The sequence below is a fragment of the Numenius arquata genome, chromosome W (genome assembly GCF_964106895.1).
Source record: "Numenius arquata chromosome W, bNumArq3.hap1.1, whole genome shotgun sequence".
NCBI classification, from domain to species: Eukaryota; Metazoa; Chordata; class Aves; order Charadriiformes; family Scolopacidae; genus Numenius; species Numenius arquata.
Genome location: NC_133615.1, coordinates 19,781,179 through 19,808,444, shown reverse-complemented (window position 1 = coordinate 19,808,444; position 27,266 = coordinate 19,781,179). Strand labels below are relative to the sequence as shown.

Sequence of the window (27,266 nt, the reverse complement as noted above, 5' to 3'; positions counted from 1 at the left end):
TCCCTACTTCTGCTGGTCATGCTATTTCTAATACAAGCCAGGATGCCGTTGGCTTTCTTGGCCACCTGGGCACACTGCCGGCTCATATTCAGCCGCTTGTCAATTAGAACCCCCAGGTCTCTTTCTTCCAGGCAGCTTTCCAGCCACACTTCCCCAAGCCTGTAGCAATGCACGGGGTTGTTGTGGCCCAAGTGCAGAACCTGGCACTTGCCCTTGTTGAAACTCATGCCATTGATTTTGGCCCAATGATCCAATCTATCTAGGTCTCTCTGTAGAGCTTCCCTATCCTCCTGGGAATCAACACTCCTGCTTAACTTGGTGTCATCTGCGAACTTGCTGATGATACACCCTATGTCCTTGTCGAGATCATCAATAAAGACATTAAACAGAAATTAAACAGTCCTAACACTGAGCCCTGAGGCACACCACTTGTGACCGGCCGCCAGCTGGATTTAAATCCATTGAGCACCACTCTTTGGGACCTTCCAGTCAGCCATTGCTTGACCCAGCGGATCGTATGCTCATCCAGGCCGTGTGAAGCCAGTTTTTCCACAAGAATTGTATGGGGGACAGTATCGAATGCTTTTCTAAAGTCCAGGTATACAATATCAACAGCCTTTCCCTCATCCAATAATCTGGTTATCTTATCATAGAAGGAGATCAGGTTTGTCTGGCAGGACCTGCCTTCTATAAACCCATGCTGACTAGGCCTGATCCCCTGGTTGCCCATTATGTGGGTTTTGATGGTACTCAAGATGACCTGCTCCATGACCTGATTTGTAGATCGCTGCAGAGTAGTTATATGGCCATGAGGATTAGCATTTGTGAAGAACTATTTAAATATTAATTTATAACTTTTTTTTGCAAAGGGTACTGCCCGCAGAAAGAAGAAGGTTGTCCACAGAACAGCTACAGCAGATGACAAGAAACTTCAGTTTTCTTTGAAGAAACTGGGCGTCAACAATATTTCTGGAATTGAAGAGGTAATTGCTTCAAAGGGAAAAATTCTTTTCTATATAGAAATATAAAATGTATCAAACTTAGTTTCCTGATAATTAACATCTTAAACTTGTCTGTAAATTATCAATAGGTCTTCATTGAGCTTTGGAAACTTAAGCTAGTTTCTTTTTAAATTGAAAAATCATGCTAAACTGCTTGAAATACTGGATTGTTTTTTTTCTTTCAGGTAAATATGTTTACCAACCAAGGAACAGTCATTCACTTCAATAACCCTAAAGTTCAGGCATCTCTGTCTGCTAACACTTTCACTATCACCGGCCATGCTGAGACAAAGCAGCTGACAGAAATGCTTCCTAGCATCTTAAACCAGCTCGGAGCTGATAGTTTGACCAGCCTGAGGAGATTAGCAGAAGCCCTACCCAAGCAACGTAAGTTGAAACTTGAATGCATTTCATGCTGGCAGCTGACATGTGGTTTATTTGTATAGCTGCAGTGAAATTCAGTGCACTCTTACTATCTGCAAGCATATTATAAAATGCTTATAAAGAAATGGAGCTCTTAAGATCTTATTGTTGGATTTGAGCTATAAATGAATATATCAGAATAAAGCAGAGGCACCTGTCTCTCGGAATATCTTGCAGCTGGTCTAGGACTAGAAAATTGTAGCCAGACTTGATTTCATGGTAGTTTACTTCTTGGTGTGGCTACCATATTTTGACATACTTAGTTCATTAAAGTTAGGGTGACTCGGGGAGAGTTAGGTTTTTAAAAAAGATGTACTTTGAGTGTGTCTGTTTTTACACTTTCAATGGGAATATAAACAATGGGGGGAGGAACTTGAGGACAGACATTTTGATAGTGCTTTGTTCCCTCACAGGGTGAAGGTATTTCTTCTTGCATGGACTTTTTGATAGCTAAGAGGGAATTATACAGTATTTTTAAGGAAATACATGTTGTGGTTTAACCCCAGCCAGCAACTAGGACCATGCAGCTGTAGTGTCCTACTTGATCACATCATTGATAAGTATGCACAGGAAGAAATTTGTTTAGATATTGAGGTATATCATCACAGAAGATAGGTGTCTTTATTAGTACCAAAATGTGCACCATGTGTGATTGTTTTCAAGATCTTCAGTTAATATTACTGTGTCAGCTTTTGGCTTTGTCTGATTTTTAAGAAGTTAGTAATAAATTGGAGGACTTTGATGGTAGTTTAATTCCTATCAGATTTCTTTCCACATGCCTCTGCATTCCTGTTGTAGTCCTGAAGCAACTGGGCCCAGCGTGTCCTAAGTAGGAATTTCTCTGGTATAAGGAGTTCAAGTGCAGAATACCTAGCTCCTAAATATCTTCCCTGCAGTGGCTGAAAAACAGACATCAGCAGTGTGGAAGAGAAGCCAGAGCCTACTGCTGCCTTCAGCTGAAGTGTGGTCCTTTGGATGTCCCAGTGCAGCTGTTAGAATACCAATTATGATTTTGAAATAGTTGAAAAATTGAGCAATGTTAACTGATTTCCTGGGACTCCTGCACTTACTCAAAACTACATTGAGTGATGGGACAGGTGATAGTTTTACACAAATAATAGCTAAGCTTTTGAAACAGACTACTCAGAAGTTTGTTTTTCCCCAACAGTACATATGGAATCCCCCGTGTGGTGTTCACATGGGTTTCCCTAAGCATTTATCCATTATGTCCACTAGAGTTGACCTAGGTAAGTTACTAGCTGTCTTCCTAGTATTGTGTCTCTACCATGTTTAATTTTTCTATTTGAAAATAATTCCATACACAAAGGAAATTAGTACTGCTTAAAGAACGTGCGCTGCATTCCTGACCAAAGGCACCAGAAGGCTTGGAATAATCCAACCGACTTCTTTGGGTCAGAGCCAGAGAAATAATGAATTCAAATGCTAACTATGTTATTTCACAGAATCACAGAATCTTCATGGTTGGAAGGGACCTTTGAGATCGAGTCCAACCACAAAAAAAAAAAAAAAAACAAAAAACAAAACCACCTCACCAAACAGACACAAACCAAAACCAACAATCTCGGGCACTAGAGCATGCCCTGAAGTGCCATGTCTACATGTTTCTTAAATACCTCCAGGGATGGCGACTCCACCACCTCCCTGGGCAGGCTGTTCCAGTGCCTGACCACTCTCTCAGTAAAGTCATTCTTCCTAATACCTAATCTAAACTAATCCTCCCCTGCCGCAACTTTAGACCATTTCCTCTGGTCCTGTCATTATTCCCTTGGGAGAAGAGGCTAACAACCACCTCTCTACAACCTCCTTTCAGGGAATTGTAGAGGGCAATGAGGTCCCCCCTCAGCCTCCTCTTCTCCAAACTAACCACGCCCCGTTCCCTCAGCCTCTCCTCATATGACTTGTTCTCTAGACCCCTCACCAGCTTGGTGGCTCTCCTCTGGACATGCTCCAGCACTTCAATGTCCTTGTAGTGAGGGGCCCAGAAATGAACACGGCCAAGTATAGAGGCACGATCACTTCCCTACTCCTGCTGGCCACACTATTCCTGATACAGGCCAGGATGCTGTTGGCCTTCTTGGCCACCTGGGCATACTGCTGGCTCATGTTAAGCCGGCTGTCCACCAACACCCCCAGGTCCTTTTCTTCTGGGCAGCTTTCCAGCCACTCTTCCCCAAGCCTGTAGCGTTGCCTGGGGTTGTTGTGACCAAAATGCAGGACCTGGCACTTGGCCTTATTAAACCTCATCCCATTGGCCTTGGCCCATTGATCCAACCTGTCCAGATATACAATAGGGGAAAATGTGTGTGTGGGGAAATCCAAACCTACATGGATTAGACCGGAATTCATGGCCAAATTTATCTCTGACTTTGTATTGAAGCTTCTGTGGTATAAAAAAGGTGTAAATTGGGTCAGAATTAACCTCTGAAAGGTGGCTTATGTGAGGGCCAGGCAGCAGATCCATTTCTTTCAGTGTTGTGGTTTTGGCTGGATTGATCAAACAGAACAACAGATGGCCCCTCCCCCCTCTAAGAAAAAGAGAGGAGAGGAAGAGATAAAAGAGATTTATGAGTTTAGAAAAAAAACTGAACTACTTCAATGAAAATATTAATAAATAATGAAATAATAATAATAAGAAAAGAAAAAAAAGAAAAAAGTATACAGTATATACAAAACCGTATCAAGCTCCCAGGATGGCGATCGCGTCACCAGCAGGCATCAGGAAAAGTCCCAGACTGGACTTGATGATGGACAGGAGCTGGATTCCAGATCTGGAGTCAGGAATGCTCGGATTGGGATCAAAGGCAGATGAACAGACAGGGTCCTCCTCGCATGTCGGCCATTGAAGAAAGAGTGTTGACCCTTTGATCCCTCAGCTTTTATACTGAGCATGGGGCAGATGGGATGGAATCCCCTGTTGGTCAGTTTTGGGTCACCTGTCCTGTCCGCTCCTCCCTACAGGTGTGACCCCTCTACACTTTTCTGTTTCCAACCCTCCAATGGGGCAAATAACAAAATTAGCTGACCTTGGTTGTTATAGCAATAAGTATAAGCAAGGGTCTCTCTGCATACCATTCCTTGGTATAATCAGGTCTTATCACTATGAGAGCGAGCAGTTTCTGAACAATATGCTGTTAATTTCAGAGTTTAGTTAGTTAGAAGAGGCCCAGCTAAAAAGGTAAAATTACTGAACAGAAAATTAGTTCTGTTTTACCTCAAACCAGGACGTTCCACCCCTTATTCCATACCATTTGCATCATGCTCAGATTATTATCACTTCTTATCTGACGCGCGGAAACAAACCTTACAACTCGCAGAGAGTTATAAAGCAGGTATGTTTATTGCAGCGCTGGGTGCAAGGGGGATTTCTCCGCCAAACTTGCACACCGGTTTGTGAAGCAAGCATCCATTTATGGTGAAAAGCATACATATTCATTAAGGTTATTATCATTAAAGGCGTTACTATTCTAATTATTTCTAAGAACTCATTATCAAAAATCTCCTCCCCTGTCCTGACCAGATGGACACCTTTCCCAGACAGTTAGGTTCCTCCTCAGCACCTCCTTAACATGCAGCTGTTCCCGCTATCTTATACACAAGGCCATTTCTTTATCTTGGAATGCTGGGGCCCCGAGCTTTTGTACTTTCCCAGACTGTAATACATCCGCACTAACAACCTGTAACCGTTCGTTTTCTGAATCAAGTCCCCCCTTTTCTTTCAACTTTGTAAATTCTTTTACAATCACCTATAACACATTCCCCCTCTCCATCTGATTTCTAAAATACTTCCCAGATTCCACTTGTTCACGGAGCTGATGCTTCTTCCATTGAATGTATTCGTCTTTGGCCCCCCTGGTACAACACATAAGACATCTAATTAATGCACACACTAAAGTTCCTAACATAAGTATTGCTACTAGAAGGATAAACAGTCGCTTAAGCCAAGCAAAGTTAGGTAACCACGAGGTTAACTTTTCCCAAAGATCAGAAAACCCGAATGTGGTGTCATCTTGCGCAGTCAAATGCAAAATCTGAGTTTTAGCTATGAGATTTTGTAAGTCTTTCTCTATTCTCCCATTCTGGTTTACATATGAACAACAGCTTTGATTAATCACTGCACATAAGCCTCCTTCTTTCCAGGTTAATAAGTCTAATGCCATTCTGTTTTGTCCCACCACATTTGCTAATGACTGGACTTCTTGTTGAAGTGCCTGTATAGCATCGATTGTAGATTTCTCAAGCACTTCTATAGTGGCTGATATGTTCACAATTGCTTTCTCCAATTCACTGACGCCCAGGAACGGTATAAACCATCTTACAAAGCTGTGGAACCTTGTTCCCCTCGTCACTAGAGGGTTTTCCACTCCCCGAATTCTCCTCCAAGGTGTTCTCAACATTCCTGAGGGGATTTCAGACTGATTAAACACCGTATCCTGGCTAGTTAGATAGCCTATTGTGCAAGTTCCCTTCCATCCTCCGGGCAGCTGTTTTCTACTATATCCATCTCCACACAACCACCAATACCCTTTAGGTAACTTACAGGGTCCAACAGTTGCTGTCAAATTCGCACCTAAAAATTTCCCCGCCTGGTACCATCCATACTCCCAGGAATATCCTTCTCCTTCGGAAATACCACTACTTTTGTATGCAACTAGTTGTGTTTTGTCGCAAAAATCAATATACGTTACCCTTATCCCTGTTAGATCCCAACTTCCCACATCAACAGTTGTCTTATTAATCCAGTACTTGCTCCATCCCCAAGTTGTTGTCTTATTCACCGGCCCCCTGTGTCTATGTTCCCCGTGTTCCCATGCACAATTGTTATTGCTAATTAATACCACAACTTCTTCTTTCAACAGTTGTAAATCAAATCTGGGTCCTAAGGGGTAGATATTATCATCGTACTCACAATACCCATTCGACTCATCCCCCCCTTTTGCCCAAAATTTAGGCCAGGTTCCGTTGGCATTGTTCCAATTGCTTGCTGCCACCCCATATAGAGGTAATTTCATTTCCCCTTTAGGTAGGGTAGTACATACCCAACAATCTGACAGATTAGTAGCATTTACCAATGTTTCCAGACTTCGTATATACGTATTCACATCCCATGTCCCTCCCCCCGAAATACAAAGTCCCGGCATGTTGACGATTATCAGTGTCACTAATGTCCATCTTTTCGTTGGAGGCGAAGCTTCAGGGGTTCGGTCTGTGTTGATGTCCATTGGGGTTCTGGAGCCCTCTTGACGCGAGTCCAATGGATCCAAGCGGCTTGTTCCTTGATCTTTATGGCTGTGTGAGTGGTCAGCAGTACCTGGAAGGGACCTTCCCACTTTGGCTTCAGTGGTGAATCTGTAAAAGACTTAACATATACATAGTCCCCAGGTTCGATCTCGTGTACTGGTCCATCCAGCCCACGAGCTCTTGTTCCCAGAACCAGTTTTTCTACCTCTCGGAGCTGTTTCTGTAAATTTATCAGATAATCTGTTAGTATTTCATTCCCCAGCTCTGTGGATATTCCGTCTTGTACACTATATGGTCTCCCATAGAGTATTTCAAAGGGGCTCAAACCTTCTTTGGTTCTGGGTTTTGTTCTTATCCTGAGAAGGGCTAAGGGTAGTGATTGAGGCCAGGCCAAGTTAGCTTCCTGGCCTAGTTTCACAATTTGCGTTTTGATCAAGTGATTCATCTTTTCTACTTGACCACTCGATCGTGGGTTGTATGGGGTGTGAAGTTGCCAGTCTATACCCAATAATCTGCTTACTTTTGAAACAACCCTTGCAGTGAAATGAGATCCTCGGTCCGAGGAAATTACTGCGGGAACCCCGAACCTTGGTATAATTTCATGCAATAATGCTTTGACCACTTCTCTTGTTTTGTTGGTTCGACAGGGAAATGCCTCTGGCCATCCTGAAAAGGTATCAGTTAATACCAATAGGTATCGAAACCCCCCTTTTCTTGGAAGTTCTGAAAAATCAATTTGCCATTGTTGTCCCGGATAGTTTCCCTTCCCTATCTGGCCAAATTGGACTCTGGAGCCTGTCTTAGGGTTGTTCTGTAAACATACCTCACACTGCTGAGTGACTTGTTTGACAGTGGCATATAGATTTCGAGCACATATTAGCCTATTCAGGTATCTGTAAAGTGCCTCTGTTCCCCAATGGGATTTTCTATGTTCTGCCATGACCACTGCCCATAATAACGAAAAAGGCACTATTATTTTTCCCTGTGGGGTTTTGGCCCATTTCCCTTCGATTTTCCCATTTAAGTCTTTGATCAATTTGTGATCATCCCTAGAATATTTAGGTTCGTCGTCAATTTGTATCTTACCATCTGGGACCAAGGATTGTATTTCTGCATTACCCATTTCCGCTGCCCTTTTGGCTTCTCGGTCCGCCAGTGCGTTACCCAGTTCCACAGCGGTGTTCCCTTTTTGGTGGGCTTTGCAGTGCATGATAGCCACTTTGGCAGGCAGTAATACTGCATCTAAGAGTTTGAGAATTTCTTCAGCATGTTTGATGTGTTTCCCTTGTGTAGATAAGAGTCCTCTCTCTCTCCAGACCGCCCCGTGAGCATGCACCACCCCAAAAGCATATTTAGAGTCTGTCCAGATATTTATCCGTTTTCCTCTGGCCAATTCCAGGGCTCGGGTTAGTGCTATAATCTCAGCCTTTTGAGCTGATGTATTTGGGGCCAGGGCCTTGGATTCTATTACCTTCTCTGTGGTGGTTACCGCATAGCCAGCTTTGCGTATCCCCTGTTGAATGAAGCTGCTCCCGTCGGTGAACCAGGAATCCTCTGCATCCTCTAATGGTTCTTCTTTCAGGTCTGGTCGGCTGGAATACACCGCCTCGATTGTTTCCAAGCAGTCGTGGGTCACTGATTCTCCTTCGGTTCCGCTGAGGAAAGAGGCTGGGTTGACAATATTAGTTACTGTTATTTCTACATCATCTTGCTCTATCAGGATAGCCTGGTACTTAAGAAACCTCTGAGGTGAAAGCCAATGCCCCCCTTTTACTTCCAGTACTGCTGAGACGGTATGTGATACCATAACTGTGATTTTCTGGCCTAGGGTGAACTTACGGGCCTCTTGGATGTTTATTACCACTGCTGCCACTGCTCGGAGGCAGCTAGGCCACCCTTTACTTACTTTGTCAAGCTGTTTGGAGAAGTATGCCACCGCCCTTCGATAGGGTCCCAGATTCTGAGCTAGGACTCCTAAGGCCATTCCTTGTTTTTCATAGGAAAACAACCAGAAAGGTTTAGTAGTGTCAGGTAATCCCAGGGCAGGTGCTTCCATTAACCTCTTTTTTAATTGATGGAAGGCTTTGTCTGCTTCCCTATTCCACATAATATTCTTTGAGTCAGATTTTAATAACTCGTATAAAGGCTTTACCAAAAGTCCATAGTTATATATCCAGAGACGACACCATCCTGTCATGCCTAGGAAGGTTCGAAGTTCCTTAGGCGTCTGTGGTCGAGGTGTCTGGCAGATGGCCTCCTTCCTCTCCTTCCCCAGTGTCCGTTGGCCTGCGGTTATTTCATATCCCAGATAGGTCACTTGCTGCTGGGCTATCTGTGCTTTCTGTGAAGAAACTTTATAGCCATTAAGTCCAAGGAAATTTAACAGGCTCACAGTCCATTTTATGCATGTTTCTCTGGTGTCAGTGGCGAGTAATATATCGTCCACATACTGCAAAACCACTCCTGACCCAAGCGGGCGTTTCCACTGTTCCAAGTCTTTAGCTAGCTGATTTCCAAAAAGTGTCGGGCTATTTTTGAAGCCCTGTGGCAGCACAGTCCATGTAAGCTGTGTTTTCCTCCCAGATTCTGGGTTTTCCCATTCGAATGCAAATAAAAGCTGGCTCTCTGGGCTCAAAGGCACGCAGAAAAAGGCATCCTTTAGGTCCAAAACGGTAAACCATGCCAATTCAGGTACCAGTTTAGTTAGAAGAGTGTATGGATTTGCCACTACCGGATGTAAATCCTCAACAATTCTGTTGATAGCTCTGAGGTCCTGCACTATGCGATAGCTACCATCCAGCTTCTTAACAGGCAATATTGGAGTGTTATACTCTGATTCACATTCTTTCAGCAGCCCATACTCAATAAACCGATCTATAGTTGGTCGGATCCCCTCCCTGTCCTCTATTCTAAGGGGATACTGTTTAACTCTCACCGGTCGTGCTCCTTGTTGAGGCTTTATCACTATTGGGGAAGCATTTTTTGCTCTCCCCGGCACTCCCGAGGCCCATACCCCCGGATAAATTTGGGCTTTAATCTCCTCAGGCATTCCTGTAGAAATGGGAGTTCCTATTAGGGCCAAACTTAGTATTTCAATTAATTGATCTTCCCTTATCCGGAGTTCCATTTTCCCTTTTTTGAATTTAATTTCTGCTCCCAATTGCTCTAATAAATCTCGCCCTAACAGGGGTTTCGGTGAATTTGGCAGATATAAAAATTTGTGTATCCCTAATTGTTTTCCCAATTTGAACTTAAGAGGTTTAAGAAAATATGCCTTTTCACTTTGGCCAGTGGCTCCTGTTACTGTTATAAAATCAGTATCAATCGGGGTCAGAGCTTGATTTAAAACCGAATACGTTGCTCCTGTATCCACCAAAAATTCTATTTCTTGTTGCTTTTTCCCTAGCCTTAGGGTAACCAGCGGATCCGCTAGGGTAGATTCCCCCGGTCCCCGTCAATCATCTTTATAATGGGCTTGAATTTTTTCTTTTCGTCTTTTTGGGCACTCATTCTTCCAGTGTCCTCTCTGCTTACACCATGCACATTGATCTCTTCCTAATGGTTTCCTAAAATTCCCTGCTTTCGTTTCCCCCCTCCCATTTATTGCTACCACCAGTGCCCGTCTGTCCCTTTTCTTATCCTCCTCTTCCCGGTTGTTAAACACTCTCCATGCCTCATCTAACAGAGTCTCTAGATTCCTGCTGTCGGTTGTTCTCAGTTTTTGCAGCTTCCTCCGGATATCATTGGCAGACTGCCCTAAAAAGAGAGACACTAACTGCTGGATTCCTATCTCTGATCCCGGGTCCAAGGGGGTGTAGCGTCTCATTGCATCTCGTAATTTATCTAGAAACTCCGAGGGACTCTCCTTCGGCCCTTGTCTTACAGCATACAGCATTGACCAGTTAATGGCTTTCGGGATAGCCCTCTCCATCCCTGTTATAATCCAATCCCTGTAAGTTTCTAGCGCCTCTGAGTGAGTGGTCCTGTTTGGGTTCCAGTGAGGGTTCTGCAAAGGGAAGTGTTCTTTAATGTCCCTTCCTGAATCTTTCAGTTGGTCCGTGGCTATATTGTGAGCAGTTTTTAAAACCAGTTGTTTCTCAGTTTCTGTTAGGTGATCTAATAATAACTGGATATCACTCCAGTCAGGATTGTGCTGCTTTACCAGAAACTGAAAATGTCTAGTAACCCCTACGGGATCATTCCGATAGTTCTTTGCCACGCTTTTCCAGGTTTCTAAATCAAATGAGGAAAAAGGGACTTTTATCATTACAGGTAGTCCGTCCGGACCCACGGCTTCCCTTAAGGGTGCTTGAATCGCTGTTTGCTCTGTTCTTTTCCGAGTGCGGGACGATACAGGGCTGTCAGGTGGGGTTTTGGATTCAGTTTTGGAATCAGCCTCAGTTTCCCTATCTTCTTGAGGAACCTTTACCCCCTCCCAACGGTCTTCTATTCCCCTAACCGGTGGTAAGTAAGTGTCAAGAAAATCGTCTTCTTTAGGATCCCGAATCTTTTCAGGCTTTGTGCATCTCTGCCCTATACTACAGGCTGAACAACATCTTTTTATATTACCTTTCATTTCTCCTCGTCTTTCTTTCTCTAAGGCTAGTACCATCGGGTCTTGTGGAGGTAATAGCCCGCAGTCCCGTTGGTGCTCTGGGTGGTTCCAAAGGGTGAAAAACATATCCGCATATATGACTTCATCCCACTTTCCTTCCCTTCTAAGGAACAGCATTAATTGTAATATAGTATTGTAATTAAGAGTCCCGTTAAGGGGCCATTTCTCTTGATCATCTAATTTGTAAAGGGGCCACCACTGATTACAATATTTAATTAAGGTTTTCTTGTTCACGCTGCCACCTGGTGAGCCCCCGATCTCCTTCCAGTGTGCTAAAATACACCCTAGGGGACTCCTTTTCAGTATCTCACTTCCTTGATTATTGCCCATTTTATGTTCCCCTTACCCCCTTAGTTCAGAGGCGATCCTGATCTCCGTGTGTCACTTAGGTGTTACCCCCCCCGCTGCCGCTGCCGTTACCTTTACCTCCAGGGGTAGGCTATGTCTCCACAGATTACTTGTTTCAACTCTCCCGCCCGCTCGATCTTTTCCCACTCAGTCCAGCTACCACACTGTGGACACCAAAAATCGTCCTCCTGATCTACCCGAACCTCCGTATTACAAGCAAAGCACTTTAAGACAAAAATAGGATCACAAACGTTATCCAAATGTCCAAGACACTGCCACTTAATATTCTCAATATTAGATTCACACAATGCTTCTGTACAGTCTGTCATACGCTTCGTTCGTCTCCGGCCGCTCTCCTCGCGGAGAACACGGAACCGTGGATCGGAACTCCACACTCGCTCCGCAGCTATGCCGCGTCTCAATCACTCAGTTCACTCATACAACAATTACAGACAATAACACGGTAGGGGTACCTTATGACAAATACAACAAATAATCAACAATATTACAATTCCACACACTAACACAAAACCCAAAACCCAGGGATCCCACACCATTAGCCCAAGCTTGAGCATACCCCGGGGCAAGTACACCGACTCTTTACCACGCGTAGGACGTCTCCTCACGGCTTACAGGTCCCCCCCCTATGAAACCCTAAAACATACCTGGTCCGCAGGAGATGGTCCTTGTCTGTCCCCACGGTGATCTGGATGAGTTGGGGAGTCCTTCCGAGAAATCTCGGGGGCGCCCAGAGGAGTCCCGTCCTCAGCAGGTCCCGCAGACGGACAGAGGGGGTCCCATCTGGGGTGCCAAATTGACGCGCGGAAACAAACCTTACAACTCGCAGAGAGTTATAAAGCAGGTATGTTTATTGCAGCGCTGGGTGCAAGGGGGATTTCTCCGCCAAACTTGCACACCGGTTTGTGAAGCAAGCATCCATTTATGGTGAAAAGCATACATATTCATTAAGGTTATTATCATTAAAGGCGTTACTATTCTAATTATTTCTAAGAACTCATTATCAAAAATCTCCTCCCCTGTCCTGACCAGATGGACACCTTTCCCAGACAGTTAGGTTCCTCCTCAGCACCTCCTTAACATGCAGCTGTTCCCGCTATCTTATACACAAGGCCATTTCTTTATCTTGGAATGCTGGGGCCCCGAGCTTTTGTACTTTCCCAGACTGTAATACATCCGCACTAACAACCTGTAACCGTTCGTTTTCTGAATCATATCCATCAAATATATATATAAATATGTCCCTTATACACAAAAGTTCATTGAGTTCATTTAGTTCATAATTGCAGGTTTTCGTCTATCATAGCAGACTCAGGGCAGAAAAGATGATATGAAATTCATTGTAGTCCATATCCACAGGTAGCATGTCCATCTTGAAGAGTTTGCTGGTCATCACTTGATGAAGCTAGCTAAGGTTTCATCACCATTATTTATCCTGAAAAACACTTATTGAATAACATTAGTATTATATAACAATTAACATCATACAGCTCAGAATTGAGTATTCTCACCAAGGGTTAAATTTCCTTGAGATACACATTGAATTTCTCCATTCTCCAGCATCACCCACCAAGTACATCCAGGTCCTTGGGCAAAAACAGTCCCATGAATGGGTTTACCTTTGCCTGAAGTAGGAAAAACCCAAACAGTTTTCCCCAGCATATTTCTTTAATGCACCACAGGGACTTTATCCCCTTCTACGATATGTAAAAGGTCTGATTGAGCAGGACCAGCTCGATTGATGGATTCCCTGGTGTTAACTAACCAGGTAGCTTGTGCTAAATGCTTGTCCCAGTTTTTAAAGGTTCCACCCCCCATTGCTTTCAGGGTGGTTTTCAATAATCCATTGTATCTCTCAATTTTGCCAGAAGCTGGTGCATGATAGGGGATATGATATACCCACTCGATGCCATGTTCTTTTGCCCAAGTACTTATAAGATTGTTTTTGAAATGAGTTCCATTGTCAGACTGAATTCTTTCTGGAGTGCCATGTCGCCACAAGACTTGCCTTTCAAGGCCCAGGATGGTATTCCGGGCAGTGGCATGGGGTAGGGCATAGGTTTCCAACCATCCGGTGCTTCCTTCCACCATTGTAAGCACGTAACGCTTACCCTGGCGTGTTTGAGGGAGTGTGATGTAGTCTGTTTGCCAAGCCTCTCCGTACTTATATTTCAACCATTGTCCCCCATACCACAAAGGTTTTATCCTTTTAGCTTGCTTGATTTCGGCGCATGTTTCACAATCATGGATAACCTGCGCAATAGCGTCCATGGTTAAATCCACCCCTCGGTCATGGGCCCATTTGTATGTTGCATCCCTTCCTTGATGACCTGAAGTGTCATGGGCCCATCGAGCTAAAAATATTTCACCTTTGTGTTCCCAGTCCAAATCTGTCTGGAAAATCTTAGCAGCCTGGTCCACTTGCTGATTGTTTTGATGTTCCTCAGTGGCTCAACTCATGGGTACATGAGCATCTACGTGACGTACCTTTACGACTAGTTTCTCTAGCCGTTCGGCAATATTTTGCCACAATTCAGCAGCCCAGATGGGTTTACCTCTGCGCTGCCAGTTGCTCTGCTTCCACTGCTTTAACCATCCCCACAGAGCATTTGCCACCATCCATGAGTCAGTATAGAGTATTGGCCACTTTTCTCGTTCAGCAATGTCTAGGGCCAGCTTTTACCTCTGCAAATTGACTCGATTCACCTTCTCCTTCAGTAGCTTCTGCAACTCGTCGTGTAGGACTCCACACAGCAGCTTTCCACCTTCGATGCTTTCCTAGAATACGACAAGATCCATCAGTGAACAAAGCATACTGTTTCTCATTATCTGAGAGTTCATTATTCGGTGGGGCTTCCTCAGCATGAGTCACCACCTCCTCTGGTGGCATTCCAGAATCTTTGCTTTAGGGCCAGTTTGTGATCACTTCTACAATTCCTGGACGATTTGGGTTTCCTATTCGAGCTCGCTGTGTGATTAAGGCAACCCACTTACTCCAGGTAGCATCGGTGGCATGATGTGTAGAAGGAACTTTACCCTTGAAAATCCAGCCCAACACTGGTAATCGGGGTGCTAAGAGAAGCTGTGCTTCAGTACCAATTACCTCTGAAGCAGCTCTTACTCCTTCATATGCTGTCAATATTTCTTTCTCAGTTGGAGTATAGTTGGCTTCAGATCCTTTGTATCACTGACTCCAAAATCCTAGGGGTCGACCTTGAGTTTCCCCTGGTGCTTTTTGCCAGAGGTTCCAGGTAGGGCCATTGTCTCTGGCTGCAGTATAGAGCACATTTTTAATGTCTTGTCTTCTTTGGACCGGTCCAAGTGCTACTGCATGCAAAATCTCGTTTAATTTGCTCAAAGGCTTGTCGTTGCTCAGGACCCCACGTAAACTCATTTTTCTTTCGAGTCACTTCATAGAGAGGTTTCACAATCTGACTATAACCTGGAATATGCATTCTCCAGAAACCCACAACGCCTAAGAAAGGCTTGTGTTTCTTTTTTGTTAATAGGTGGGGACATAGCTGTTATTTTGTTAATCACATCCATTGGGATCTGGTGACAACCATCTTGCCACTTAATTCCTAAGAACCGGATCTCTCGTGCAGGTCCCTTGACCTTACCTCTTTTTACAACAAAACCTGCTTTCAGAAGAATCTCAATTATTTCCTTACCTTTCTTGAAAACTTCTTCTGCTGTATTACCCCACACAATGATGTCATCAATGTACTGCAGGTGTTCTGGAGCTCCACCTTTCTCCAGTGCAGTCTGGATCAGTCCATGGCAAATAGTAGGGCTGTGCTTCCACCCCTGGGGCAGTCGATTCCAGGTGTACTGGACATCCCTCCAGGTGAAAGCAAACTGTGGCCTGCACTCTGCTGCTAAAGGAATAGAGAAAAAGGCATTAGCAATGTCAATTGTAGCATACCACTTGGCTGCCTTTGACTCCAGTTCATACTGCAGTTCTAGCATGTCTGGCATAGCAGCACTCAGTGGTGGTGTGACTTCATTCAGGCCACGATAGTCTACTGTTAGACGCCAGTCTCCATCAGACTTTGGCACTGGCCGTATAGAGCTGTTAAAGGGTGAGTGAGTCTTGCTGATCACTCCTTGGGTCTCCAGCCAACGAATCACATTCTGGATGGGAATCAGGGAGTCTCGGTTAGTGCAACACTGTCGCCAATGCACTGTGGCAGTAGCAATTGGGACCTGCTGTTCTTTAACCCTCAGCAGTCCCACCACAGAAGGGTCATCTGAAAGACCGGTTAAGGTAGACAGCTGTGTAACGTCCTCAGTCTCTACAGCTGCTATACCAAAAGCCCATCGATACCCTTTTGGGTCTTTGAAATACCCTCTCTTGAGAAAGTCTATGCCGAGGATGCACGGAGCATCTGGGCCAGTGATAATGGAGTGTTTCTCCCATTCATTCCCAGTTAGGCTCACTTTGGCCTCCAGTACAGTCAGTTCTTGAGATCCACCGACAGGATTCACACCAGAAATAGTAACAGATTCTGTCCCTTTATGATTCGATGGCAATCGGGTGCACTGTACACCTGTGTCCACCAGAGCTCTATACTTTTGTGGCTCTAATGTGCCAGGCCATCGAATCCACACAGTCCAATAAACTCGGATATCCCTCTCCTCCTCCTGGCTGGAGGCAGGGCACCTCTAATGTCTATAATTGGCAGATGAGTTTCTACCTGGACCGGAGAACCGCCCCCTACAGACTGGAGCAGCAGTCCTCCTGAAATAATTCTGTCTTCTATCTGCTTTACCTTGTGACTCACTCGTGCCTGCAGGGCCGAGGTAGGTTTTTTATCCCACTTCCTCATGTCCTCTCCATAGTCACAGAGGCAAAACCACAAGATATTTTCTGTTTCCTCTGAGTCGGTCTCATAGGAGGGCATCTTCTCCTGATGGCTGCAGCATTGGCCCATGGAAGGGAAGAATAGGATCTTTCCTCCATCCTAGACAGTTTATCAAACAGTTTCTCATTTTTCTCAATCATTTTCTCAGTTTTATCAGTCAATTTTTCTACAGCTGCTACAGTTAGGGGATGAGAGAGACTGTCTTCATACTGTCGCATTCTGCTAGCCACTTCACTTACAGTTAATGAGTCATCATCAACTCCTGCCCAGATCAGTACCGACAAAGCGTGGGAATACACTGATGGTGCACTCCGTGCAAACTTCCACAACATAGGTTGTCTGCATGGCGTTTCATCAGGATTTACAGTTTTATCTCAGTCACCGTAAATCACCTCTTTCACAGCCATTTCTCTCAGGTACTTAATACCTTTCTCTACGTTGGTCCATTTACTTGGGCAGCATTCAATATCATCCTTAAAGGGGTATCTGTCCTTTACAGCTGATATGAGTCACCTCCAGAGACTGAGAGTCTGTGACTATTCCCCAAGAGCTTTATCTATACCGGCCTCTTTGGACAGGTTTCCTAACTGCCTAGCTTCTGCACCGTCTAATTCCATGCAACCAGCTCCATTATTCCAGCATCGGAGCAACCAGGAGACAAGTGTCTCACCATCATTACGGCTAAAATCCTTTCTTATATTTCGCAAATCCTTCATAGAGAAGAATTTAATGATTATCTCTGTATCTGAGTCCTCCTCCCTTGCTGGCACAGGAGCCTCTCCCTTATCGGCTTTAGAAGGACCCTCTCCTGCATCTTCTTCAGAAGAGTCCTCTCCCCTGCTGTCTGGCTTTACTTGGTCTTTGTCACAAGGGACAGAGGGCTGAGCTGACCTCCTCCTTTTCCTTCTGGTCACCGGGGCAACTTGTACCAGTGCGGATGGAGTCTGAGTAGGGTCAGTGTCAGTGCATATCATATTTCCGTGCTGAGATTTAAAGAGAAACCACCCTTGCAGCCCATTCAGGAATATCGACACTAAAATGATGATTTTAAGAAAGTAACTGTTATTCACGCTGTCTAAAGGGGCTGCATCCCCTGTCTCTGATGATGACCATTTAGCTTGAGCAGTAAAGGGCGAAGTAAACATTCCCAAGGTAAAATTCAAAGTATAATTAGCAACAGAACCCAGTACAAAATGCCCAAGGAATTTAGGTAAAGAAGTCATCCATTCAATCACAGTATGGATCAGAATCAAACACAACATCAGAACAGCACGTTTGAAAGACAGCAATGAGACATTAATATCAAAGTCACTTAGCACAGTTTAATTTTGTAATACAGCTGCTGGGGTTGATGCACCACTGAAACAAGTTGTCTAAAGATCTGCAGCTGTTAATCTTCCCTTAATATAAAGGGCAGAGGAGTTAGTTGCAGTAGAGGCTAACCAAATTAAGTGTTTCCATGTTGATTTTGTAGAGATGTATCCAGGGCAGGTGCATGTAGCACTAGACTACAAAGCACGAGGAGCCAAGCTGTGATAGAGAAGGAAAACAGCAGTGACATCTCCTTCCAGTGAAACATACGTGCTGCTCCAGCTCCTTCAGCTAATATTACTCTGGGTTTGATAGCCTGACGTGGGGTAATTGCCCACACAGATTGTAGAGCTATGGCTTGTGCTTTTTCAGATTGAACTTCAATTCAATATTGGGTTTGCGACATCAATAACACCGTTCCAATGCTATCTCCTCTAGATAAGGCACAGGTATTTGTCAAAGACACCTGAAATACAAAACCTCAAGAAACTGATATTAATAAAGGATGTAAAATAAGAGGAGTTATGATGTATAGGGGAACCTTGTAATGCCTTGGACCAAAACCCTACAGGTTCTTTCTGATTTTTCATCCTAGTCATCTGCCACAATCCTGAGACTATATTGTCTGGAATTGTTACTAATTCAAATGAATATCCTTGCTTAGGAGTGTATAATTGTGCATGCTCAATCAAAGCATTTTTGCAGGCATCAAAGGCTTCTTGTTGTTGCTTGGTCCCCTGCCAGACAACTTTCTTCCTAGTTAATTTCTGCCAAAGGCATATTAATATGACCAAATGTGGGATAAAAGTTCTCCAATACCCTAAAAGTCCCCAAAAAGTCTGTAACTGGTTTACTGTGATTGGTACAGGAAATCGCTGTACCTGATTTGCTGCACCTGTTTGCTGTACCTGATCTGGTATTTTTCTAATTTGTCCATGCCAAACTATTCCCAAAAATTGTGCAGTAGTACTAGGGCCCTGTATCTTCTTTGGATTAATTGCCCAACCTCAGTCCTGCAAATGCACTTTTAGCAATTCCGCAGCTGCTTCACTTTCTTGTTGTGACTGCCATAATCAATAGATCATCAATAGGATGGTAAACAGTAACAGTACCCAACCACTCTGCTGAATCAGCTGCTATCATTAGGTGGCAAATGGAGGGACTGAGTTTGTATCCCCGAGGCAATACTTGTAAAGTATATTGCTTTTGTTGCCGGGCAACATCTTGCACTGAGGTGCCAGGCGGGGTGGAGGGGGGATGTGGAGTTGGTGGTGGGGCTGTGGGTGGTCGGCTTTTTTGCGTAAACACTAACTTTTGCCATCAGGGAAGCATTTCTGATGTTGTGATCCCATCTATTCCTGGTTTTGGGATACCGGCTTGTACAAAATCATTCCACCTTTGTTTCCTTGTCACCCATGCTGTAACTCCTTTCCATTTTGCCGCCTCTCCTTTATTCACCACCCGCACAGAGGGTCCCAAAATCACAGCCCCAGTTTCCCTCAAGGTATTTGCTAGGGCGCCTACATTACCCACAGCATTTGTCACTGCTGGTATAATCATGGGGTTTAGTGAGGCAGGTGCTCCTCTCAAAAACTGCATTTTGATACTTTTTGTCACTGTTACACTGTCCAGATTGGATCCTGTAACCGACACAAGAGCCGTCCTCATCTGCTGCACCAAATTAATACCTTCCTCCATTATACACCAGTTTCCAAGGGACGACACTAATTCAACAGGTTCTGTATATGCTGCTAAAACTGCTGCGCACAACCACTGATACGACATCGGGGCAATAATGTCTCGCCTGTCAGGACCTCTGACATTTTGCAGCTGAGCATGTCCTTGTTCTGTCTGATCATCAATGGCTCTAGGGCTTAGAAAATCTTTTTCACTCACTGATAAATGGATAGAAGCAGCTCCACTGTACGATGCTCGCAAACTCCATGACAGTATGCCTCCCCCACTCTTTTGCTGACAGATCTCTAAAAATTCCCTTTACTCTTTCAGAGTGTAAGTACCAGTGATCTGCACTCCTCTGTCTGCTCGTTCCTGCTCCCCCCTCATTTGTTGGAGGGGTCGTGCTTCGACCACCTCAGTGCTTTTTAAGCCCAGATCAAATTCAAACTCAGTCTCAGAGTCTGAATCACTCCAAATATTTTCATCCCATTCCTCGGGATCCCATGACCGTTTTGTAGTGAGAGCACGAACTTGGGAAATCGAAAGCTTACTTTTCCCATATTTGTCCCTTTGTTTATTAACAATACACGCTACCAACCAGTCTACATTATCTTGCATCTCATAGCACCGCTCTGCTTGAACCATAATTATTTCTTGTGCAATCACCTTTGCATCTTGTAAACTCCTGTTTTCCAATTCTCTCACTTTATTACGCAATGCAGCAACTTCACGGTCAAGAGCTCTTAGTCCGGTAGCTAACAGCCATCCCAATCTACCCGCTAATTTCCGAGAAGAATCCGACGCTGCTTTCCACAGCAACCCATGCATAGCCATTTCAATGCTCTGGGGGGTAATCACCGCCCCATCATCTATTTCAGGCCATGCCTCCAGCAGAGCCAATTTAGCCAGGAAAGCGGCCACGGGGGTCCAGTGCTCAGTACTGGGACATCCCGGAATAGGGGAAGTCACCGTAATGGCCTCCCCAGTCTCCAACTTTTTTATCAGCCGTGGCATGGGTGTTCCTGGAGCTGCCAACTACGCCAAATGTGTGAGTGATGCAGGCAGGATGCAGGAACAACCACAAAACCATGGATTAAGGGCAAAGAACAAATTTAATCTCGATACCTCATGGATCGGGGAATCTCTGAAGCAGCACCTGGGCAGAGGCAGGCAAGCAGGGGACAAAGCACTCCAAAGCAAGAGAGACCTTATTAGCAAGAGAGTCCTTGTTAGCAAGGGAGTGCGAGAGCGAGAGAGCTCCCACTTGCTGTTTGGGCCTGTATTTCAAGGATTCAGGCAGGCAGAGTTTTCCGCTGTGCTTTGATATCTTTAACAGCAGGGCAGGAATCTCGGGCATGTTCAATAAGGTGCCCCTGAGTCCATCCCAGGACTACGTTATCTAAGTGCAGATGTTCTACTTGTTGAGCACATAAGACTAAGCAACAATTAGTGTGATAGATGTGTTTTCCAGCACCCCACATGCGAGTCACTTGAGCGTATTTACAGTCCTCCTCGCCAATCTTCCGTTACTTTCCTACAACTTCCTACTTCTTTTGGTAGTTATGAACTTGATTGTTATGTTTTTTCTTTCTGTGCTTTGCTGCCAGCAAAGATAGCCTCTATTTCCATTCGTAAAGCTGATGATGCTTCCCTTCTGTCAACTTCCCACTGAAAAAGAAATCCTGCTAGAAGTAGTCTTCAGGAGGTGAGGTAAACTGCTGCTTTCCCCATGGAGCTCAGGTCCCTCCTTCCTAGTGTCACCTGTGTGGCTTCCTTGTGACACTTTTACACTTTCCACATTTAAAATGATCCCTTAAGATCTCTCTTCTTATAACAAAGTGAGTATATTCTGGATATGCTAAATTGCACAGTTTTGATATTAGGGAAACTCATTTAAAGTGCTTTCTCTGTATGACCCGGTAAACAGCTATTTCTTTCCACTTTGGGTGGATGCCAGAGTAGTTGTACAAATCTTTCCATTCAGCATTTTCTGATTTGGATGTCTGACATCAGAGTGAAGTCTCTGTGATGATTGCATTTGCAAGTGCTAAAGAAAACTTAGTCTGGTCTTGGGAATGAGAGAGAATGCAGACAATTTAGGAGGAAATAACGTGGTTTGCTTTTAAAGTGTTGTATTTGTCACTAAGATGCACTCAAGCTGTAACAATTTTCTGCTGTTAAAAAAAAAAACACAAAAGGAGGGCTAGTGGTGACCTTGTCCCAAGCCCTTTCAGAACAAAGTTTATGCATTCATCTATTTTGGTTCTCTAGAAATCAGGGTATAGCAATTTCAGAAGTCTAGTATAAACCCATCTCTTTCCTCGTGCTTTTCTTGAAAACTGAGAAGGATCGCTTAGGATAAAGTGGAGGTGATAGGCTAAGCTGTCTCATACTCTCTAGGTAGTACAGCTAAGAATAGCAGTAAAAGTAGTGGCACAGGCACCCAGGGACCTGAGATAGCTATTCTTAGCATTATACTGCTGGATTTTCACAGATGCTCATTGGTCTGCTACAGTGGACATGCTTAAGTCTCACTAGCTCTGGGAAATATAATGGGAATTGTTAAGAAATCACTGAGTCGGCAGAGATGTGGATCAGGACATGTAGTTACCTCAGCCGCCTAAGTATAAAATTGTGCATCCAGTTCCATATTCCTCTGACTTTGCCAGGGAACAATAATATCTTTGAAGTGCCTCTAGTCATGAGGGTCTACCTGCAGTTTCACAATTACACCTTAGTTTTCCTTGAAGGCCTAAGATCATCAGATCCTAAGATTTCTTTCTAACTCGCTAATGTTGTAAAATATGTAAGCCTTAAGAACCACTGAGTAGTCAATAAACCAAGCTGCTTTTAAGAGAAATTGGTAAAACCAGTCTCTGTGCTTTTAGTTGAAAATGATTACCACGCAAGGCACTATATATCTAGAACCAAGAGGGTGACTAGTAAACTAGCAAATGACATCATCTACCTGGACTTGTGCAAAGCGTTTGACACTGTCCCGCATGACATCCTGGTCTCTGAACTGGAGAGACGTGGACTTGATGGATGGACCACTCGGTAGATCAGGAACTGGCTGAATTGTCACACTCAAAGGTCAACAGCTTAATGTCCAAGTGGAAGCCAGTGACGAGTGGCTTTTCCTCAGGGGTCAGTACACAAATGCAGGCTGTGCAGAGAATGGCTGGAGAGCAGCCCTGAGGAGAAGGACTTGGGGGTGTTGGTGGATGAGAAGCTCAACATGAGCCGGCAGTGTGCGCTGGCAGCCCAGAAAGCCATCAGTATCCTATGTTGCATCAAAAGCAGCACGGCCAGCAGGGCAAGGGAGGTGATTCTCCTCCTCTGTTCCACTCTCATGAGACCCCACCTGGAGTACTGTGTCCAGCTCTGGTGCCCCCAACATCAGAAGGACATGGACCTGTTGGAATGAGTCCAGCAGAGGCCACGAAGATGCTCCAAGTGCTAGAGCCCTTCTGCTGTGAGGACAGGCTGAGAGAGTTGGGGGGGTTCAGCCTGGAGAAGAGGTGGCTCCAGGGAGACCTTAGAGCCCCTTCCAGTCCCTAAACGGGCTCCAGGAAAGCTGGGGAAGGACTCTTGATCAGGGAGGGGAGCCATAGGACAAGGGGGAACAGTTTTAAACTGAAAGAGGGAAAATTTAGATTAGAAATTCTTTGCTGTGAGGGTGGTGAGACACTGGCCCAGGTTTCCCAGAGAAGCTGTGGCTGCCTCATCCCTGGAGGTGTTCAAGGCCAGGTTGGACGGGGTTTTGAGCATCCTGGTCTAGTGGGAGGTGTCCCTGCCCAGGGCAGGGTGTTGGAATGAGATGATCTTTAAGGTCCCTTCCAACCCAAACCATTCTATGAAACTGGTTTAACATGCATATTCTCATTTTCCAGCTGGGCTGTTTGAGCATTATCAGTAACAAAGGTTTATTCAGCAGAACTGGATAGAGCATTGCAGTTTTGCTTTGTGTTTTTTGAAAACATTGTCAAAGAGTTTGAGCTAAAGAGCTTTGTAATCAAGATGCTTATGGTGATGAGCTTGACTGATGCTTTTGAACTGCTTGCTCTTGCAGCTGTGGATGGAAAAGCACCACTTGCTACTGCTGGTGATGATGAAGTTCCAGGTAAGAACAAGCATGCAATGGAGGAAAAGGAAGTGAATTTTGCTGAGAGATAACATGTGCAGCATAATATTGGGCCAAGGACTGTAAGAGTATTGACCTGACACTCATTGTTATAGAATTTTTGTGGGCATTGTTTTCAGACACCATGTGAGACTTAGAGTGACCATTGGTTTTAGCTAGCATTTTTGTCCTGTGTAGTAGTAATAGCTATGGCTAAGATAATTATTTAATATTCAATAAGAGTGGTAAGAAACTACCTTATCAGTATCACTTTGCCCAGTTGTGGATATGGTGAAGTTAAATGCTCTTAGAATTGTGCTTTATAATGAACCATCTAAAACTTATTTGTTTAAACAAGAAGAATGAACCATGAAGCTCTTAAGTGTTATTTGGTATGTATTTTATTAGATGAATTTTCTTCTTTTTTTTGCCTTGTAAGTACTTGATATGAAGTAAAACTTGGGGGGGGGGGGGAGGAATTGGCAAAGCAGAAGTGGGTCAAACTTTAATTTCGCCATTTTTCTTTTTCTAGACCTTGTCGAAAACTTTGATGAAGCTTCAAAGAATGAGGCAAACTGAACTTAGTGACACTTTCTGAATAAACTTAAAAATTGAAAAAACTACATGGAGCTGCTATTTTATATTGTGACCGCTTTTATTTGATTTCATTTTATTTCCTGATGAGATCTCAAGATTTGTAATATTTGGAAACTCCTTGAACCTGCAGCTCTTTTTCAGTTATTGTTTATACAAAATATTATTTTTGTGGCCTGGTTGAACAAGCCTACACTTTGAAATAAGTCAGATTGCTAATGAATCTCTGCCTAAACACAATTTTTGAGTAACTTGTATACAAGCCAAATCCCATCTTTAATGAACTCTGGCATACAATAAAAAATATAAAATAAACATTCTGGTGTGGTTTTGTCAGAGAAGCAGGAAAAAAAATTGGCCATAACTATTAAACAATTATAAAAGGTCTTGCTTTTCTGCAGAGCATCTTCCTTTTGCTGTGTTAGAAAACTGGCTTCTAAAAAAATGTTTGGTGCATAATGGAGCATTTTAGACTTAATTGGTGAATTCCCAGTGTTTGCAGGTCAGAGCACATACACTGTGTTCCTAAGACACTTTAATCTATAGAATTTAAGAAATAGACCTGTATTCTAGAATTACTTTATGGTTATATGGAGTTTGTGTGGCAAGGTTGGGGGGGGGGGGGAGGCACTGCAGGGGTGGCTTCTGTGAGAAGGCACCAGAAGCTGCCCCCAAGTCTGACAGCCAGTTCCAGCCAGCTCCAAGACAGACCTGCTGTTGGCCAAAGCTGAGCCCATCAGTGATGGTGGTAGCATCTCTGTCACAACATTTAAGAAGGGGTAGAAACTGCTGCACAACAGCAGCTGGGAGAGAGGAGTGAGAATATAACATACAATGAATTATGGCAAGTGGTATGGTATGCCTTGTGTTACTTCTTTGAAAGGAAAGAGAAAGAAAGAAGAAAAAAAAAGAAAGAAGTAAAGAAAGAAAAGAAGCAAAGGGGTGGAGAAGGAGAGATCGAAGAAGAGATTGGGAGGGAGAGACATAAAGAGATCTCCGGTCCTGGTTCCAGCATTGCCAGTCCAGCTAATGGGGTTTGGTGCTGTAAGGTCCCTCTTCTGTGTATCCTAGGGAAGAAAATCTTCCCAGGTCATAAATCTTCTCTTCAGGGAAAGTCTTCCCCCTTTTTATGTTCCCCCACTCCCAGGGGCAGTTTTGTCTCAGGTTTCTCCCTCCCCCCTCCAGGTGACGTGTAGCATGATTTGAGTGGGGAGACGGGAGCTATAGTCATATATGTTTAGCATGGTCTTGATAATCTTCATTAGCATATGCAAGGGTGTCAACTTTATATGCATTTCTCGGTAATGAGGCAAAGGTCACCGCTGGGCGTAGCATCTTTCCAGAGGAACAGCTCGTCCTTCACGGGAGAGAAAACAGGGCTATTCTGTTTCTTTAAAACTGGTCCTCAAGGCACCAGTGTCTCTCCCATGAATAGCACAAGAGAGAAGCAGGTGTTGGCCTTATCAGTTCCTTGAGCAGAAGGCCTGGTACTTCAAGTGTTTGAGACATTAAAAGTCTCTTAGGGCTGCTTTGTTTAGGAGAAATTATGAGCGGTCCCTTACAATGGTGAAGCAGGTTGTCCCCCCGCAGCCTGTGGAGGTCCACAGTGAAGCAGGTGGATGTGCCTCGAAGGAGGCTGTGACCCCATGGAGAGCCTGTGCTGGAGCAGGCTCCTGGCAGGACCTGTGACCCCGTGGGGGACCCAGGCTGGAGCAGTTTGTGAAGAACTGCAGCCCATGGGTGGGACCCCATGCTGGAGCAGGGGAAGAGTGTGAGGAGGAAGGAGCGGCAGAGACAAAGTGTGTCCTAGTTTGAGGTAGAACAGAACCAACTTTCTGTTCAGTAATTTTACTTATTTGCAAAGCCTCTTCTAACTTTCTGAAATTAACAGCATATTGTGCGGAAACTGTTCATTCTCAGAGTAATAAGACCTGTGTTTCTAGTTAGTGCTAAGGAACAGTATGCAGAGAGGCTCTTGCTTATACTTATTGCTATAACAACCAAGGTCAGCTAATTTCGTTATTTGCCCCACTGGAGGGTCGGAAGTGGAAAAGCGTAGAGGGGTCCCACCTGCAGGGAGGAACGGACAGGACAGGTGACCCAAACCTGACCAACAGGGTATTCCATCCCATCTGCCCCATGCTCAGTATAAAAGCTGAGGGATCAAAGGGTCAGGTCTCTTTCTTTAATGGCCGACGTCCGAGGAGGACCCTGTCTGTTCATCTGCCTTTTCCTGGCTCCAGAGCTGGAGTCCAGTTCCCGTCCATCACTGAGTCCAGTCTGGGATTTCCCCAGTGCCTGCTGTTGATGTGATCCTCATCCTGGGAGCTCGATACTGGTTTTGTATATATATTTCATTATTTTCTTTTTATTTTATTATTACTATTTTCATTAAAGTAGTTTGGTTCCTTCTAAACTCATAAATCTCTCTCTCTCCTCTCCTTGGAGAGAGAGAGGTGGGGGAGAGCATGTCATTCATCTCAGTGGCCAGTCCGGCCCAAACCAAGACAAAGCGTTAGGAACTGACTTCAACCCCCATTCCCCATCTCCCTTGTGCCACTTGGGGAGAGGAGGTAGAAGAGTCAGGAGTGAAGCTGAGCCTGGGAAGAAGGGAGGGCTGGGGGGAGGGTGTTTTAAGATTTGTTCTTATTTCTCATTATCCTACTCTGTTGTTAATTGGCAATAAATTAAATTTCCCCAAGCCAAGTCTGTTTTGCCCCTGACAGTAATTGCTGAGTGCTCTCCCTGTCCTTATCTCAACCCATGAGCCTTTTGTCATATTTTCTCCCCCTGTCCTGTTGAGGAGGGGGAGTGAGAGTGGCTTGGTGGACACCTGGTAGCCAGCCAAGGTCAACCCACCGCAGAAATCTGCAGGCAAGCCTGATGTGACAGTGCTTAGCCAGGCTTCTAGTACAGTTGAAAAATGGGCAAGCTCTGGCTAAACCCTATTAAATCCCTGCACCCTGCATTTGTTGCCATTAAGATACACCTAGCTTATCTTAAGCATTATAATCTAAAGGGCTCAAAGAACA

At 44.5% G+C, this 27,266-nt stretch overlaps 1 protein-coding gene across 1 annotated transcript in view; it reads left to right on the top strand.

The window, feature by feature from the left end:
• Nucleotides 1-24,620, top strand: part of LOC141476613 (transcription factor BTF3-like) — a 31,612-nt gene extending 6,992 nt beyond the window's left edge. The window contains exons 3-6 of the mRNA XM_074165381.1: nucleotides 870-983; nucleotides 1,187-1,388; nucleotides 23,590-23,640; nucleotides 24,173-24,620. Coding sequence (XP_074021482.1) covers nucleotides 870-983; nucleotides 1,187-1,388; nucleotides 23,590-23,640; nucleotides 24,173-24,219 — 414 coding nt within the window. The 3' untranslated portion in view covers nucleotides 24,220-24,620. The remainder of the gene's footprint in view (nucleotides 1-869; nucleotides 984-1,186; nucleotides 1,389-23,589; nucleotides 23,641-24,172) is intronic.
• The last annotated feature ends 2,646 nt before the right edge of the window (nucleotides 24,621-27,266 follow it).